General features: G+C 45.4%; 2 protein-coding genes across 2 annotated transcripts in view; one reads left to right on the top strand and one right to left on the bottom strand.

Moving 5' to 3' along the window:
* Positions 1-742, bottom strand: part of LOC125444316 (up-regulator of cell proliferation-like) — a 5,356-nt gene extending 4,614 nt beyond the window's left edge. The window contains exon 1 of the mRNA XM_048516743.1: positions 36-742. Within this exon, the coding sequence (XP_048372700.1) occupies positions 36-699 (664 nt within the window). The 5' untranslated portion in view covers positions 700-742. The remainder of the gene's footprint in view (positions 1-35) is intronic.
* A 5,185-nt stretch (positions 743-5,927) lies between these two features.
* LOC125444317 (fibrillin-1-like) lies at positions 5,928-15,221 on the top strand. Its single transcript, XM_048516745.1, has 5 exons — positions 5,928-5,976; positions 6,532-6,675; positions 7,370-7,489; positions 13,255-13,452; positions 15,202-15,221. The coding sequence occupies exons 1-5, from the start codon at positions 5,928-5,930 to the stop codon at positions 15,219-15,221; spliced, it is 531 nt and encodes a 176-aa protein (XP_048372702.1).
* Positions 15,222-18,227: the final 3,006 nt, after the last annotated feature.

Below are 18,227 nucleotides of genomic sequence, written 5' to 3' on the forward strand. Positions count from 1 at the left end.
CTCTGGGAAAAGATCTGAATTCTCCCTCCCTCCAGGAAAATACCAGGAGATTTCTACCAGCCCATCACTGATCTCTCGTGGCGCACTCCCACACTCCATATCCCTGTGAACAAAGAAGTCATGGTGTTGCTGAGGGGAGCTGAGGACCTCATTGAGAAGCTTGGATTTGGAGAAGCTGGATCTGCCCATCCGCACAACGGAAATGGTTGCCATGGATGTTCGTACCAGGCTCTCCTCTCTGAAGCCTCTCTTCTCTACCAGGCAGTGAGGCCTCCATTTTCTCACAATGTCCCGTAGGGCCCACAGCATAAAGATGCGCTTGGGAGGCGGCAAAATCAAAGGGAGGGCAAACTGACACATGGACATTTTGAGAAAGATCTCCTGATGAAGGAAGCTATCAGAGCAAAACAGGACAGCACAAAGGACATCAAGGGGGTTTACAGAACCTCCATAGTCCATCCCCCTCAGGAAAAAACCCTCATCATTGATATCAACCTCTTCATCTTCATCTTCCTTATCCTTTGGTACAAGATCTGTATTTCTGGCTGTTCCACTGAGGGCCATCAGTTTTCTCAAGAAGTGCCAAGGTAAATCTTCCAGTGTCTGAGGAGGTACAGTTGTGAGGCTGTCTGGGTTGATTTCCAAGACTTCTCCCATGGTGAGTTTCTTATTGCTTCTCTTGTGGAGACCCAACTTCATCAGGAAGCTCTCAACTCCTATCGTGAAAAAGAAGGGGAGTTGTTACTTGTGAGGTATGAAAACTTTGTAAGAAGGAAATGTGCCTGGGGCAGGGGAAGGCTGAGCAAGAGGGGAGAAAGTGAGAAGCATTTTCAGATGTGTGTCAGGAAGTTATGTAATCCTTGAGAAGCTACCTTTCCTGTGTCAGCCTGTGTGCTGGTTGTAATCAGAGGACTGCTTGGTAGGCCCTCTTTGCAAGATGATATAATTTTGTCAGCAAGAAGCAGGGTCTTTCTACAGTTGCCCTTTTTTTCTGAAAAGAAATTTGCTCTCCTCCCAAGAATACAGTGGCAAAGCGCCAACAGGGCGGGGAGGAGCACCCTGCCCCAGGCACACACCATTGGGATCACGTGGGGAGCTGCTGCCCCGCAGACCCCTTCCCCTCCCCCCTGCAGTGCCCCCCAGTACCTCGCTTGCATAGGCTTTTGGCGGGACCGTCACGCCTTTAAATAATTTGTCCCGCGTCCCGCGGGTTCTGCAAATTGTCCTGATTTTTGGGAGGCGGCCGCACTGCCGTCTGGGGCGCAATGCAGTGCGGCAGCCTCCCGCGCGCCCGGCTGTAGGAGTGCCCGGCCTTCTGGGGCTTGCCGTTTGCCGCCCTGTGATAGGGCGGGAAACGGCAAGCCCCACAAGGCAGTGCGTTTCTACGGCTGCGCGCGCGCGACTGCTTCCCCGTCCCGGATCACAAAAGTGACCATCTGGTCACCTTACACTTGCAGGTCTCCAGGAAAGTGTAGTTCCCACCAGGAGAGAGGAAATAAAGGGCAGGAGAGAGGAGCAAAGTTAAGTGGCATGGGCGTGGGGGTGGTCTGCTGAGGCTGGAGGGTAGAGTGCCCCTCTTCCTCTGAGAGAGATCCTCTCAGAGAGAGAGGGATTCTCAAGCCTCCAGGAGCAGTGCTTTTTAAAAAAAAAACCAAGAGAGAGGGTCCCTCTCAGAGAGAGAGATGCACTCCAGTCTCCTCTGCCCATAGATCACAGGACCATTGTTGAGATTTGTAATTTCAGGTAGTTTCTGTAATGTGATGGTGACTGTGAAATTACCTGGTGCAAAACATCATTGTTTGGTCATGGTGAGGGAGGGCAATCACCTACACAGGATGGGGGGCAAAACTCAGATTTTGCCCCAGGCTCCATTTTTCCTAGCTCCGCCTCTGCAAGAATACCTTTTCTTTCAGCTTCCCTGGTCACAGCTTTTACACACATTGGGGAGGGTATGTGTGAAAAGATGGGACAGTCATTCCACTCTGACTTCTCACAGCTGGTTGTGTATCTGGTTTGATACTTCCAGAGGCGTAGCTAGTAAAAATGGAGCCTGGGGCAAAATCTGAGTTTTGTGGGGGGGCCCCGCCCCCTCCATATGGGCAGCCACCCTCCCCCACCATGACCAAACAACATTTTTTGCACCAGGTCATCTCAAAGTCATCATCACATTATAGAACATACCCCAACACACAAATCTGAACACACCCAGGGCTCCCTAGTTTAAACAACATTCAAAGTGATGCTATTTTTTGAAGGGGGGGAATCTTCATAGGTATATCACAGAGTGAAGTCTGTTATACACTGTGTCCAGACTTCTCTTATAACAGACTTCTCTCTGTGATACACCCCTGAAGATGCCAGCCACAGATGCAGGCGAAATGTCAGGAACACGATCTACCAGACCACGGCCACACAGCCCGGAAAACCCACAGGAACTAGTTGAATCTGCTTGTGAAAGCCTTCAACAATATTTTCAATGTTTTTTTAATCTAGAAAGTCCAGATTCTCCCTATAAATCCACTTTAAGGGTATTTAATGCCAAGGTGTCCCAACAACTTCTCTATGGGGTTTCCCTATGGATCGAAGCCTGGCATATATCCTTGGAGCGAATACAATCTAAATTTTTATATAAGCTTTTTGGGGTCCCCCATTGTGTACCCTACGCCGCCCTCTGCCTCAAGGCAGGATTACACCTCTTGGAAACAAAAGCATGGTGGGCCACCTTTAAATTTTGGATTCGGTTATGTTTCCTTAACAACCCTAACAGTCTCATTTATTGCACCCTCCACGAACTTCAATCTTCTACCTGGTGGGCTCATATCAAATCAAAGATTTCCTCCCTGGGTCTTTCTTGGGACCAGCTCCTTATGCTTTCTCCTAGCGAGATACAACGTTGTATCAAGGTACGGCTATTCGACCAGGAACACCAATATCTAGTTAGTAAAGCAAGGAGCTTGTTCTCTCCCCTCCATTTTAACATCATGCCCGGGAAATGCAAGACAGCTGTATATTTAAACATCTTGTCTGACTCTAAGTTGAGGTGGCTATTGACCAGAGCGAGAACCAACACATTTCCACTAACCTTTTCCCCAGAGAGATTCACGGTACCTTCACAGCAAAAGCGTACCTGTGAATACTGTCAAACCCCTGAGAAGTCATTGGAGCACATTTTATTAGTTTGTCCAAAATTTAACGATTTTAGACCAAACCTGTTTTTAGGGGATCCCTTACTGGTCCATCCAAGCCTTTTTAATCTTAAATTGAACTATCTTCTGAATACAGAGAATCCCAAGCAATTGGACATAGTGGCCAAATTCTTGCTCACTATTACGAAATAATTTCCTGGTCTCCTCTTTCGCTCTGATGTATGCATTTTTGAAACAGGAGTACCTGTTTTATCTTGTAAAACTGTATTTGGATTACTTAGCTCTGCTATGTTTTAATGCCTAATAAAGGTCTTTGAACTTGAACTTGAACTTGAAATCCACTCCAAAGGGGGTGGGTTTAAAGAGAGAACGTGGGGAAAATATGAGGGTGACTGTCAGGGAAGCAATGTTTAAGGTAACAGTACCAAAATATTAGCTTATCTTCAGGAGACTCTCCTGATGAAATCACCCAGGTTTAGTGAAGTTTGGTTCAGGGGGTCCAAAGTTATGGACCCTCAAAAGGATAGCCTAATCTACCATTAGCACCTATTGGAAACAATGGAAAATGGGGCACCCCTTTGGGGGTCCATAACGTTGGACTCCCTGAACCAACCTTCACCAAACCTGGGTGATATATGCAGGAGACTCACATAATTATATTCACCTTTTTGGGTGTTTTCCTTGTGTGGAAAGAGGGGTGAAGTTCAGAGAAATTGCCATCAGGCTGAGCAGGAGGAGAGTCGCTGATTAATGAGGCTACACACGAATTGAAGTGGGCCAGTGAGGGATCCTTTGTGGATATAAAGATGTCAAGACTCGGTTTATCTGCGCCGTTTGAATTATTCCAAGCATAAGCAAAAACCCAACAGAAGTTGGGGGGGAAAAGACATCCTGTGAAACTGAAATGGCTGCCCAAGCAGAACAGCATGCCACAAAATGGCTGCTGCATCTTATCCTAAGTCGCACAGTAAAGACCCTGGTGCTGTGGGGAAACTGCTGTGACAGCAACATTTCAAAAAATCTGCACAGCCAATCATGACTCCAACAACAAATGAGAAGCCCTGCTGAGCAAAAGCCCTACTCTTTTTTCGAAAACACTTGATGGCAGTGGGAAAATGTGTTGGAGGGACCCCGGATTCAAATGATTTAAGCCAGTAACTGCAAGTATAATCAAGAGCTATATTTAAGGAGCCATAAAGGCTTGGTGTTAAGGGCTTCTTGTGCAAACACAGACTCCAGTTTCACATCCGGATTAACTTCCTAGTGGTTGGTGTGGCCCCTCAATAAACTACCGGCTTTGACTCTCTCCCTTCCCCTCCCACAACAGACACCTTGTGAGGTAGGTGGGCTGAGATAATTCTGAGAGAACTGTGACTAGCCCAAGGTGGGCTTCATGCAGAGAAGAACAGGAAGCAAAATCCGGTTCACCAGATAAGAAGAAGAAAGAAAGAGTTTGGATTTATATCCCCCCTTTTCTCTCCCTGCAGGGAGACTCAAAGGAGCTTACAATCTCCTTGCCCTTCCCTCACAGCAAACACCCTGGCCAGGGTGGGTGGGGCTGAGAGCTCTGAAGAGCTGTGACTAGCCCAAGGTCACCCAGCTGGTGTGTGGGGTGCCCAGGCTAATCTGAATTCCCCAGATAGGCTCACAGCTCAGGTGGCTAAGGCAGAGAATCAAGCCGGTTCCTCAGATTAGATACATGAGCTCTTAACCTCCCTCACGCCACTGCTGCTCAGATAGACTCTGCAGCTCATGTAGGGGTGGGGAATCCGAACTTGGTTCTCAAATTAGGAGTCCCACCTGCACTCAACCACTACACCAGGGGTGCCTGGCCTGCGGCTCTCCAGATGTTCATGGACTGCACTCCAACCACACCAGGGGTCTGTAACCTGCGGCTCTCCAGATGTTCATGGACTACAATTCCCATCAGCTGGCGGGGCTGATGGGATTTGTAGTCCATGAACATCTGGAGGCAGTAGGTTTGCTGAACCACTCATGCTGGCTGTTTGATGATGGTGGTGGGTCTTTACACCAACCTGGACTACAGAGGTTAGAAGGTAGAAACCCAGCTACCTACTGCCTGCAGTGAAACAAAGACAGTCAGGCCTCTGCAGATCCTAAACAGATCATTTCACGGAAGAATGGTTGGATAAGGTGCTTAACAACTTTGCTCACAACTTCAGTTATAAAGCAAAGCTGCTTTGTAATTCTGATAAATAGCAAACTTCTCTCTGTGGTTTTTTTTCCAGAGGAATACATAAGTTATGTAGTCGATTACTCTCCCATTAGACCCGAGAATCCAGGCCCCGGCATTCCAAGTATTCCTGGTGTCGGTGTTCCTCGGGGTCTTCCCACCTGAAGTATCCCCACCCGATCTATCCACCAGAATTTCGGTCCCATCCAGACCACCAACAGGTAAAAATAAATCAGAATTCAGTATTTTGCACGGTTAAGATTTCATCCCTTTTAAAGGGGTGTTTGTTCTGACTCCTGTAATTTCCTTATCTTTTCCCACAAGCCAAATACCAGATGGTTGCCTATTGAGGTCAGTGTTCTGAAGGTGTGACTCTGCCTAGAATATATCACTCTGAGGGCTGTCTCTGGGCCTTTCCCCACTTACCTTGGCCAGCTATGAGGGGAGAGTTGCGTGGGGTCCCCAGCACTCCCACAACAGAAGGCGTGACAAGCAGCCCGTGACGCCACTGTAGCCCCTCAGCCGCTGGCATCCAAAAGCTCTCTTACCAAAGCCTTTGATGACCCGTGCAGTGGGGTGCGCCTGGGATGCAGCAGCTGAAGCAGCCACCCAGCGGCATAGAAGGATCAGGAGTGAGTGAGAGAGCGCCTATGTGAGATGGTAGCAGAGCAGAATGCTTTTAGTTTCAGATGTATGCCGCAAAGTCATCATCTTTTTTTGAAGCAACTTTTATTTTTGCAGTAAGAAGGCTACAAGAGAGGAGAAGATTCAAACGAAGGAAAAATAAGTAGACACCAACAGACATAACAGTAACAATAATATAATTTTGAAAACATAATCTTATCAGAATTAAGTATTAAATAGATTTGTGTTCATAGTCTTGTAAGTTTCTTTGTCATACTGATAAAGATGAACTAGCAATTGCTGGTGTACTGGATAGGAACAACCTTAGTCATTAATTATTTAAGCAATCTAATTGATCCATCTTGAGAAGGCTTTGAGAACGGTGCTTATGGCCAAAGGGCAACTGTATGTGTGTGACAGCCGTGAAGCAGGAGAAATTGTGTCGCAAGATCACTGCCCAGTAAGTGCCCCAATATGGTTCTTACTAGAGATGTGTGCCAGTATTCGGTTCAAATTACGAACGTTGACCGAATTTTTAACCTTTTCTTATTTATTTCTCCGTTTCAGGGGTTTTACCCGTTAATATCCTCGCCTCGAGTAAACTTCTGCCAGTTATATATCAAAACCTCTGCATTAATGGTGCCAACCCTGGAAGTTATCGTTGTGAATGTAAAAAAGGATTTGAGCTGGATCTTCGCGGCGAATGCATCGGTATGGGATTTTTCTCTCCTGGATTTCCCTAGCTTTAAAAAAAATGGCAGATTGCTGTAATACCCCCACGTATAATATTTATTCTTACTGCGTTTTAATTTAAACTAGTTAATAAAAGAGAATCTGTCTCCCACCACAATGAGTCCACTTTCACAGGGACTTTTCTTCCTCCGTGTTGTTAACAAATTGTTTGAGAAAGTTGCGTCCTCCCCTATTCGAGTTCTGCATGGTCTGTCGCTTAGCATGTCCATGTTGATCTCTTGTTTATAGTCCAAAAGTAAAATTGTAAAATATCTTGTGCAGAGTTTGTTAGTCTGTTCTGTGGAGGTTCGATATAGTGTGTCTAGGGACTTTCTTGAAATTCAGAGTAAAAGAAACCGGTGTGGTTGAGGTGTGTTTTGAGGGTCACCTGGATAAACTCTTATTTGTGTAAGGAAACAGTGTAGCATATGTTCCCGGACCTGGTGTATGGAATTTTCCGACTAGAATGTTGTATAACATAGAACGACATTGAGGAGGAAAATAAATATTCCTAAAGTTTGAGGGTTGCATAACACAGTTTATTTTTTTTAATTTAATTGTTTGTGCAACTGTTTTGCCTACGTAAAACAAATTACTGAAAGAACCTTCCAAAACTGCCAAACTAACTAATGGCTTACTAACGGGGGGGGAAAATACTATCTGTATGTTTCAGATGTCGATGAGTGTGAAAGAAACCCCTGTATCGGTGGAGACTGTGCTAACACACAAGGGTCTTACATTTGTCAGTGTCGTCCTGGCTACCAGAGTACGCTGATGAGAACAGAATGCCGAGGTATGCCTCTGTGTAAATCAATTGTTTATTTAACAGGATGAATAAATAAACTCTCGTTTCCGGTCACGGTCGGTTCCCAAAGTGGTCTACAATTAAAATCCGTTGCCATATGCAATACAAGTATGTGTGGATAGAAAGGGGGAGAAAAGTTTGTCGACTGTTCCAAAGGATGAAAGATCAATGGGGCAATCCAAAGCATAGTTACACCCTTCTAAGCAGTGGTGGGATCCAAAAATTTTAGTAACAGGTTCCCATGGTGGTGGGATTCAAACTGTGGCGTAGCGCCAATGGGGCTGGTAGGCCCGAGGTGGGGCATGGCGGGCATTCCAGGGGCAGCGGGGAGGCATTCCTGAAGCGGGGCTGTGGCTAAGGGCTGCCCGGCGCTTAGCCCGATCGCAGGTGAAAGCGAATGCACACAGGCAGGCTGCCACCTGCGCCCGGTGTACCTCCTGCTGGAGCTGCTTCAAGTTCTGCTCACTACTGCTGGGGAGGGGCGTAACTAAAGGCAAAAATCACATGGCGGAAATCACCAATTACAGGGCGGCTTTTGGCACACACAAATAATTAGTAACCTACTCTTGGGAACCTGTGAGAACCTGCTGGATCCCACATCTGCTTTTAAGCCCATTGATGCTGATGGAAGGGTGTAATTCTGGCTGGGATCGCACGGCAAATGACATACGTGCATATGGCATCAATCCGTACAATCAAATCTTGCGTTGAGAAAATCTGGATGTGTGTGTGTGTGGAGAAATTATTATTGGAGCGGGCAGAAGGCCCTTGAGATATCTGGACCCCTTGAGGGGATGTGTTTCTCTGAATCAAAAGCTGGCATCATTACCCCAGTGCTGTTTGTGAAACAGAGGCCCTTTCTGCACGGGCGGAATACAGCACCCCAGGGACGGCAAAAACGCCGTCCCTGGGGAAGTGTTTGCACAGGAGCGACATGAAGCCGCCGCTTTAAACCTCGCTCATTGAGTGAGCTTTTTGAAAAGCAGCGTCTTCCCCATTGCCTCCACTTACCTGCCTCTCCAGTGCCGCTCTGTAGGGCTGCAGGGACCCAAATCCAAATCCAAATCCAAAAACCTTTATTAGGCATAAAACCAGTGCCAAGAATTTCAAATACAATAAAAGTCGGGCCGCTCAGCTTGCAATTTTTTGAGCAAAAAAACATAACAGCTTCCAGATATTTCCACACCTAAGAGCTATTTTAGAAGCTTAGCCATTTTTGTTTTATCAGAGAGGAGCATAAATCCTGTTGGTAACACAGTTCTCAAATTGGTTCTGATGTTGTTGTACTTTGAACAATGGAGCAGAATATGAGGAAGTGTTACAGTTGTATCAGGACAGAATTGACAGCGACAGCTCATCTTGTGGAATACCAGAGAATGCGACCTTGAAGATGTGCTGTGGCGGAAGAATTACACCTTGCTTTCTGGGTCATGACATCTGCTATTGTAATTAATAAGTTGTTGCAGATATATATAGCAGGGCTGAATTTTTCTGAGGATAATCCCAAAAGACTATTGGAGAGCAAAAGAGCATTATGCTTTGCTCAGGAGAAGTGGTACTCTTGATCAAATAATCTAGACTTTAGCGATGGTAAGTCTCGGGCGGTGAGCATTCAACCAGGGCCTCCCAAGCCCAAGGAAAGATCTTTTTCAATATGCCCAGCCACCATTTGAAAGCTGAAGCTCTCTCATTTCTAACTGGGACAAACTGTTAGGGTCAGTGCAAAAAACAAAGGCATGCCAAAACTTAAAAGTTACAACCCATGTCCTTGTTTCTAATAAATGTTGCCCTGATTCCAAACAAGAACACCATAGGGGACACAATGCGGGGTGCCAAAAGATCTTATAAAGGAAATTGGATTGGATGCTTTCCAATTTCTGGTGCCATGCTTGGATCCAGATGGGGATACCATACAAAAGGTGCTGGGCCACCTTAGCGTTAAACACCTTCAACGCTGCTGGTATGAATCTACCACCATTGATGTTAAAAAACTTCAGGGCAGTCTGGGTGGGTCCCTGCAGCCCTCCAGAGCGACTCTGGACAGGCAGGTCAGTGGAGATGATGGACCAGATGCGGCTTCATGCAGAGCCGCCTCTCCGGTGTGGCAGATCTGCGGGGCTGCTCGCATGCTGCTGTGCGAGCAGTCCCTGAGCTTCCACCGGCATAATCATTTAATGCCGGTGGAGGTGAACTTCCATTACGTCTGGGGAAACAGCCAGAGAGCTGATGCTAGATGGAAAACTTTGCTTTATTTCATACTGCATAAGTGGCCAGAGAATTAAGCATAGCTGCACAACGAAAGCATGGGTGAAGTCAGAATTCAGTGATTATCTTCTGTTGACTTTGCATTTGAAGGCCGAAGATGTAATGAGGGGAATCGTACACTTGGTTTTTTAAAAAGAAATTATAATAAAGGGCATGCACAGGGGAAAGCGAGATACAAAATCTCTGCTGGATTAAAGCTCGAAGAAACAAAAAATTAAAAGGCAAAGCCCAGAGAAAACAAGTCTAAGCAGTACTGGCGGAAAGCGAAAGGAGGGAGTCTCAGGAATGATACTGCCCTTTTGCCAGAAGGCCTGGAAAGAAAACCGCCAGTGCCTGGGTCAGATCGTTGGCTCTAGGGAAATAACCGCAGTTCCTCCAACGGCTTCACAGTGGAGCATTCAGGAGATGGGCCAAAGATATACAAACAAGAACCTCTGATCTTATTTGAAGGTTCTGAGGAAGAGAAAAAAAAAATCAGGGGACTCAAAGCAGCGACCATTTGTTTTAAGACGGCAATTAGGCATTAGGAGGTTAAGAGCTCATGTATCTAATCTGGGAGAGGAACGGTTTTGATTCCCAGCTCTGCCACCTGAGCTGTGGAGGTTTATCTGGGAATTCAGATTAGCCTGTACACACTCCCATCGCCAACTGGGTGACCTTGGGGTCGTCACAATTCTTCTGAGCTCTCTCAGTCCCACCCACCTCACAGGGTGTTTGTTGTGTGAGGGAAGGGCAAGAGAATTGTCAGCCTTTGAGTCTCCTGCAGGAGAGAAGGGGATAAATCAAACTCTAAGAAGAAGCAGCAGCAGCAGCAGCAGCAGCAGCATTTATTGTCATTGTGCACGCACAACGAAATTTTTCAAGCATTCCCCAATGCACACTATTTCGAAGAACCTCACACCCCATCCTCAAATTCACCTTCACTCACCCATCCCTACACACACAGCCCACGAAACACATCAACACGAAACCATGGAGTTCAGCATAGCCACAGCTGTAGAATAGAAGCTATCTCTAAGCCTATTTGTCCTTGTTTTTATAATCCTATATCAGTGGTGGTGAACCTTTGGCACTCCAGATGTTACGGACTACAATTCCCATCAGCCAATTGGCCATGCTGGCAGGGGCTGATGGGAACTGTAGTCCATAACATCTAAGGTGCCAAGTTACCTCGATCTATCAGTGATGCGAACCTTTAGCTCAGATGTTATGGGACTACAATTCCATCAGCCCCTTCCAGCATGGCCAATTGGCCATGCTGGCGAAAGGCTGTCTAAAGGCTTTAGCATCCCCTTAACATCTGGAGTGCCAAATTATATTAATCCTATATTGTGGTCCTGTCTCGTCTCCCAGATGGTAACAGTTCAAGGCATGGGATGAGATGGGTCCTTCAGAATATTCTGAAGTTTCTTTAGGCGGGAATTATAAAGTTCTTCAAGGAGGGCGTAATAACCCTCTGGGCGGTAGTATTAGTACCCTGGAGCACCTTCCTATCTGCCACTGTGCAACTGTCGTTGAATTGCTGTACATTAGCAACTGTGCATTAATTGCTACCCGGTAGGAAAGCGGCTCAGCATAAAGTTATTTAGGCGGCTGGTAAACCGTGCTGTTGTTGCAGGGGATGGAATGAGGAAGACTTGATATAGGCCAGCGCTGGCCAGCAGTACTATGCTCTTCAAAATTTCATAAACTGGCAGCGATGAGTATTTCAGGTAACGTTAATTACTGGCATGTTCACCGAGAACTGTTTAGTTCTATTAGTCGCCGGGTTTTATTTGAAGCCATTGATGCAGCCAGTGCTTTTAGTGAAGGGGAGCTCAAACTGCCCAAGGAGGCTGCTGATGCAGTTCTACAAGAGGAATCATTGAGTCTGTTATCTGCTCTATAACTGTGTGGTTTGGTTCTGCAGCCCGGCAAAGTCGACACGGAGCTTCAGAGATAATCAGAACTGCAGAAAAACAATTGCTGCTAACCTGCCTTCCATTGAGGACCTGTATGCCGCGGGTCAAAAGGGCTGTGAAATATTTACTGACCCCTGCATCCTGGACATAAACTGGAGCAGCTCCTTACCCTCTAAGCATTATTTTAGAGTATGCACCAAGACAATAGACGTAAAGGTAGTTTTTCGAATGCCATCACTCTGTTAAACAAATAATTCCCTCGATAATGTCAAACTATTTGTGCCATATTTGGCCATAATTGCTTGCTACTTTTTTTCGTAATTTCCTATTACCCATCTCCTCCCAATTATGACTGTATGACTATGGCCTGTTAGCGACATTTCGTTTTATTTTATGATGTTACATTCACAATGTTTTTTATTACTACTGATTGCTTACTAGACCTATACTTAGGCGATAGGTAGAGATTAACGTACCTTATGATTCTTGACAAATGTATTTTTTTCTTTTTTAGCTACCTGAGGCATGTAGGAGACGAGTATTAGTGTCCAATCACACTTGGCCAATAAAGATTCTATTCTATTCTATTCTATTCTATTCTATTCTATTCTATTCTATTCTATTCTATTCTATTCTATTCTATTCTATTCTATTCTATTCTATTCTATTTTAGCGTGATGCTTCATGGGCCACATAATTTTAGATTACTTTTTTTTTTACACACACATTCTAATGGATTTTAACATGATCTGCAGCCTGCCTTCCACTTAACAGCTTTTATTTGTGGCATTTTGTTTAAATCACTTTAAACTGTTTTATTTGGGTGATATTTGGGTGACATTTGGGTGACAGCTGGGATAAAAAACATTCAAAATTAGTTCATGTTCCTCTGATTCAAGGCGTCTTAATCACGTTATTCTGGCAAAATTACAGAACATATGGCGGCTTTTTCTTTGGACTACCGCGTTTCAGTCTCTCAGCCTTAACATTGGCTGGACAGCACCGGTGCCACCGAATGATAGGCACAGCAGTAGGCAGTTATGTTTTGAATTAGACGGTGGGGCTTTCCCCACTGACAGAGATTTGAACTGGTTTGCACTGCGGTTCACCTCAGTGAATCCCACTGCCACCGAGCTCCAGCATTGTTTGTCTCGATTCCCCACCCTCAGAGACACAGCTGACATCGCTTGTGGCGGTTATGAATACTTTCTGCGGAACAAAGTCGATACCGGCCGAAGTGGGGAAACATCGAAGCGACACCTCATCCGTTCAACCAATCGAGCAGCATCGCCAGAAGCAGAATTAGGTAAGCGGAGCAGAAAAGCGCATGTAACTGTAAACTGTAAAACTGTAAAACGCTCCTGTTTCCAGCTGCGGCACACAGGGTGCCAATCCCTGCGATCGAGGAAGCCGAAATAGGCACCAAAGACCGATCCTGCCGCTTAAAGCTCAGACTCCGGGGGGGCCAACTCAGTTGCTGTGGGGACGGCCAGCCGCAGGAATATTTTCACTGAAGGGGACGAATTCGATATGGCTCCCTTCTGTAGTGGGGAAAGCCTCATAGACTGCTGTTTTGTTCTGTTTCAGATATTGACGAATGCTTGCAGAATGGCCGGATATGCAACAATGGCCGATGCGTGAACACAGATGGCAGTTTCCACTGCGTTTGCAATGCTGGCTTCCATGTCGCGACGGAAACTGTAGCCGAGTCAGGCTCCCCTGCTCCTTTATTCATGCCTTCCCACCCGCTTGTACCTTTGTGGGAACGAGTGTGTTTGTTCCTCAGTATGATTTGCTAGCCAAGGTCACAGCTGTTCCATAAGACCCAAAATATTGTTTAGTAACCGGCATCTGAATTCCATCTTCGATCTCAGGTAGAACCCCTCCCAACATTCTTCCATACAATAAAGATCCAAGAAAGGGCTGCCTACTAAATCATGGTTAGATTTGCTTCTTGGGGGAATGGTCCATGGTTAGGAAGAGGTAGAGTCCTAGTTGGTCCAGATTATGAAAATCTGGCAGCTTTTATAGATGGCCTGGGAGAGCAAGGACTGTAGTAAAATGGCCACTTGGCTTGCAGAAGGTCCCAGGGTTTGGCCCCACTCCTGTTTAATCTTGGCCGAAAGCAAGATGGTGTGAAAGTCTCAGTGATCAATAATGAGTAGATCAGTGGTCACGGCTCGGTATGAAAGCAACTTCATATTGCCCATGCATGGTAGCAGTGGTTAGGCAGGTTACTCTAATCAGGAACAGGGCAGGTCCCATTTCTGCCACTTGACTGTGACTTATCACGGGGGAACCAGATTAGCTTGTGCACCTTAACACATGCCAGCTGGGTGACCGGGCTGAATCACAGTTCTTCGGGCTTTCTCAGCTCCACCCACCTCACAGGGTGTTGGTTGTGGGGGCGGGAAGGGGTGTAAGCTCCTTTGAGTTTCCTTATAGGAGGGAGATATAACTCCTCTTCATCCATCTTATCCTCTTCTTCCTCTTCCTCCTCTTCTCCTTCCTCTTCTTCCTCTTCCTCCTCCTCCTCTTCCTCTTCCTCCTTCCTCTTCCTCTTCCTCTTCCTCTTCTTCTTCCTCTTCCTCTTCCCTCTTCTTCTTCTTCTTCTTCTTCTTCTTCTTCTTCTGCCTTCTGCTTCTTCTTCTTTTTATTCTTCTTCTTGTTCTTCTTCTTCTTCTTCTTCTTTGCTTCTTCTTCAGCTAGCGCTGACCTGCTCTGACTTACTGTTTTTTAGCAGACATTCCTTTCAGCAATAATTGAGCTTCCTTGCAGTTCCCATCTTTGGTCAATTAAGGGTCAGGGGTGTCGCACAGGATGCAATTTCCACCATCGTGGTTGTCAAACACAGTAGCCGTTGTCATCAATTGCGAGGAGTCCTGTTTATAATGGGCAATGTATCATTTCACAGAAACCGTGTAGTAACTTATATCTGAAGACTGCGGTTTATAATCATAGAGGCAGTATGTGCAGAAACTGTTCTAGTTGCATATTTACATCCTGAATTCCTGGTTTTGTTGTATGTTAACAACATCCCCGAGCAGGGATCATATTACCTTCAATGGCGATACCAAAAAATTGTGTCTCTTTGATAAAATGCGGCATAAGTTGATTCCTTCTTACTTCCTGAACCTCTTAGCCTTTCAAAGTGAGGGGAACAGTGAGAGTGCTCTGTTACCATATTTCCCAAAGTCCTTGGGAAGGTTTCCTGTAGATCGCTCCTTGATAAAAATTCAGGTGCTGGTCACAGAAGCGGTTTTGAGAATGCTATCTCCAGTGATTCAACCCGAAGATTTAATGCAAAATTCCTATTTGGGATAGATAAACATTTTCTAAATCATAAATTATTTTTTTGTCTGGCTAAAGAATGCAAGTTGAAATAAAACAGGCCATGTCTAGAAGAGCCGTTTCGCGGCTCCTGTACCCATTTCACGGTTTGTCAAGGTAGCTATCAAAATAAACATATCGTATTTATCTGGAAACCTGACTTGCTTGCGCTGCGTTTGAATTCCTTTTCCCCCTCCACCCCAGACCAGATCCCCATGTGGTAACAGTAATAAGAAGCAGTACAGCGGTACAGAAGACGATCTGCTAAAACATTTTCGTTCCATTGGCGCGAAACGTGCGGCGTATGCGTACATCAGCTTTGAAATGTTGCCTGTTACCATAACAGCCGGATTTCATATAAGATTCAAGCTGCGTATTGCTAGCGTAAAGGCGATGCTGAAAAGCGAGAATGAAAGACAGTAGGAGTTAAGCTTTATATGACCCCCAAATGTGTCCTTCTTTTTTGAACTTTTTTCCCCTGCTGCCCAATTAAGTTAATAACTGCAGAAGATTAATTTTAAAGGTGCGTTGGGCGGGGTAGGAGACCTTTAACACTCAAAGAGCCATTTGGACCCGTTTTACACAGAAAAAACACTTGGAGCCACAAATAATTTTTGACATTTAAAAATAAAGGTAACACTATATATGGGGTTTTTTACCTTTTACTCCGCTCATTCTAAGAAAGCGCATGGATGTGCCAGCCCTGCTGCCTGTAAAGAGGGCAAAAGGGATAAAGAACGGAATTGGCTCATTTCGTGGAATTACACAGTGCAAAAGAACGAAGAGCCGCTAATAAAACAACCAGGCGGTGGTTTCCCTACCCTGGAGCTAAGACGTGAAATGCTCGTAGCATAGCCTCCAGTTCTTCTGAAAGATTTACATGGGAGTTAAGCATCGAATTTGGTAAGTGGCTTTCTGGCGGTAGGAGTGAAGCAAGTAAACTGCGGTAATTAATTCATATCCAGTCAGGGCAAGCGATGCGGTGTCGAAGAGCGCGCCGAGTTAACTCCATTGAGTAGACTTTAAGACGGTGATGAACCTATGGCACAGGTGCGGGCGCAGGCCTCTCTGTGGGCGCACCGCACAAGGAGTTAGATCGTAATGAGCGGAAAATCCACACACACACCACGCTTCTAGGCTGGCCTGGGCCGCTGAAAGGCACAATGATGCGCAGCGGTGAGCAGGAAGGACTTGGCTGGCGGGCCTGGTGCCTGTGCTCAGTTGGCTGCTACCAGGGGAGGCATGAAGGAGGCAGAGATGCTAGAGAGGCACAGGCCCGATTTATTACACAGGACTGCTGGAGGCTAAGAGCAGGCTGGCCCTGCTCGGGATCCTTCCCCCTCTGTAAGTCATCCACTCGCGAGACCAATCAGGGTGCTAACACAGACTCCCGTTTCACATCCGGATTAACTTCCTAGTGGTTGGTGTGGCCCCTCAATAAACTACGTGTTCTCTCTTTCTGGGTATAACTTTTGGTCTCTCTCTCAGAAATGGGAAAGAAGGATGTTAGAAACGCAGCTTTAAGATTCCTTAAAAGAACTTGGACAAATTTGATGAAAGCAGCAAAGTTTTATTGTTTTATAATACGTTTTTGCAAGAGCGAGCGTCTTAAAACAAATAGGCACACCCGAGAGCAATGAGCAGCATGATTAATTTCAGTTGTAACAAGCCTTTATTGGCATAAAATAAACATACAAAATAAGCATACAAAATTTGCCCATTATTGCTCACAGTTATAGACGCTGGTACTAAAATATATACATGGTCCTTCTGTAACTATAGGACATTCCTTCAGCTAAGTTGACTCACTTAAACGTCATCGGATACTGACAGAAGCTAGAAAAATTACTGCTGGCTATATGTGGTCATAATACATAGACATTGATTGGTATTCATCTAGACTTACGTCTATTATCGTTAGCAGAAATTTTGCTACATTCTCGCACACTGTGGGATCCATGTTGTTCAAAAGCATAGGTATCTTAAGAGCATCGGTTAGATTGTTATACAGAAATGGGATAAGTGCAGTCATAATATTCTGATTTTTGCAAACCTTTACAATAATGAAAGAGGGTATGATCGAGTGTCTCCACCTGACCCATATTGCATGGACATAGCCTCCTCTGTTTATCAATTTGTTGGTATCTGCCATAGAGCAGCATAGAAGGCATTAGATAGAATCTGGCCAGTATGTTAAGGCTCTTCTTAATTTAGGGTTGGTGATCCAATGTAAATAATTGCCCATGTGTCCTTGTTCAATTGGAATAAACAGGGTCAGGGGGGAACACATTTTCCTCAGCAGCCATTATCCATATCCCGATACTCTTGTTCCTTTGGGGGAGGCCCGGTATAAAGTGGAACAAATAAATAAATAAAATAAATAAATAAATAATAGCTTAGTTTTTTCAAGCTGCTATATGCTGCTATATGCTTTCAAGCAGCTATATGCTTCTGATAGGGAAAGAGGGACTAACGACTCTAATGAAAAGCCAAGAGCGTTGATTTTTCCCTCAACTAGTTTCAGCCACCTAGAATTTGCATAGTCAGAAAGCATGAGGTGTAGCAAACTGGAGTGATCCTGCAAATAGTGGATACGTAGCCACTAGCCAGTATCTGACAGTTCTCAGACAGGCCATTGTGGCATATGATATTTGCCCGAGTTCTAAACATAGGGCTGCATATGAAGCACAATTTGGTAAGCCCATAATTTTATGGAAAAAACGGGACTGGGCTGTGTTTATATTTTTGTTTATAGCTCCGATCCAAATTGGTGCTCCATAGAGGAGCTGAGAGCCGCATTTAGCATTGAACACCTTCAATGCGGATGGTATATACTGGTGGCCCACAGTAAAAAAGAAACGCTGAATTGCTAGGGCACTGTTGTTAGCTGCAGCGAGTGCTAATTTCCTATGTACTGCCCAATTAAGGTTGCTGGTAAGAGTTATGCCCAAATATTTGAACTGGTTAACTTGTTCTATGGGTCTGTTATTGATGGTCCATGTATGACTAGGGGGTCTTCTAGCGAAGACCATTATTTTGGTTTTTTCATAGTTAATTACCAGTTCGTTCTTCTTACAATATTCAGCACAGCAATTTAAGAGACGAGTGAGACCAACTTTAGTGTGGGAAAGAAGAACGGTGTCGTCAGCATAAAGTAACGCGGGCACGTGTTTAGCGCTTAGTCTGGGAACATGCCCATTGGCCTTCTGGAGGGTTGGCACTAGATCACT

The sequence above is a fragment of the Sphaerodactylus townsendi genome, linkage group LG15 (assembly GCF_021028975.2).
Source record: "Sphaerodactylus townsendi isolate TG3544 linkage group LG15, MPM_Stown_v2.3, whole genome shotgun sequence".
Taxonomy (NCBI): domain Eukaryota; kingdom Metazoa; phylum Chordata; class Lepidosauria; order Squamata; family Sphaerodactylidae; genus Sphaerodactylus; species Sphaerodactylus townsendi.

What these genes read in the sequence shown, in the direction of transcription:
- LOC125444317 (XM_048516745.1), top strand. Translation starts at nt 5,928, where the DNA reads ATGCAGCAGCTGAAGCAGCCACCCAGCGGCATAGAAGGATCAGGAGTG. An exon ending in TCTTCGCGGCGAATGCATCG is followed by an intron (nt 6,676 to 7,369) that starts GTATGGGATTTT and finishes TGTATGTTTCAG; the next exon opens with ATGTCGATGAGTGTGAAAGA. An exon ending in GATGAGAACAGAATGCCGAG is followed by an intron (nt 7,490 to 13,254) that starts GTATGCCTCTGT and finishes GTTCTGTTTCAG; the next exon opens with ATATTGACGAATGCTTGCAG.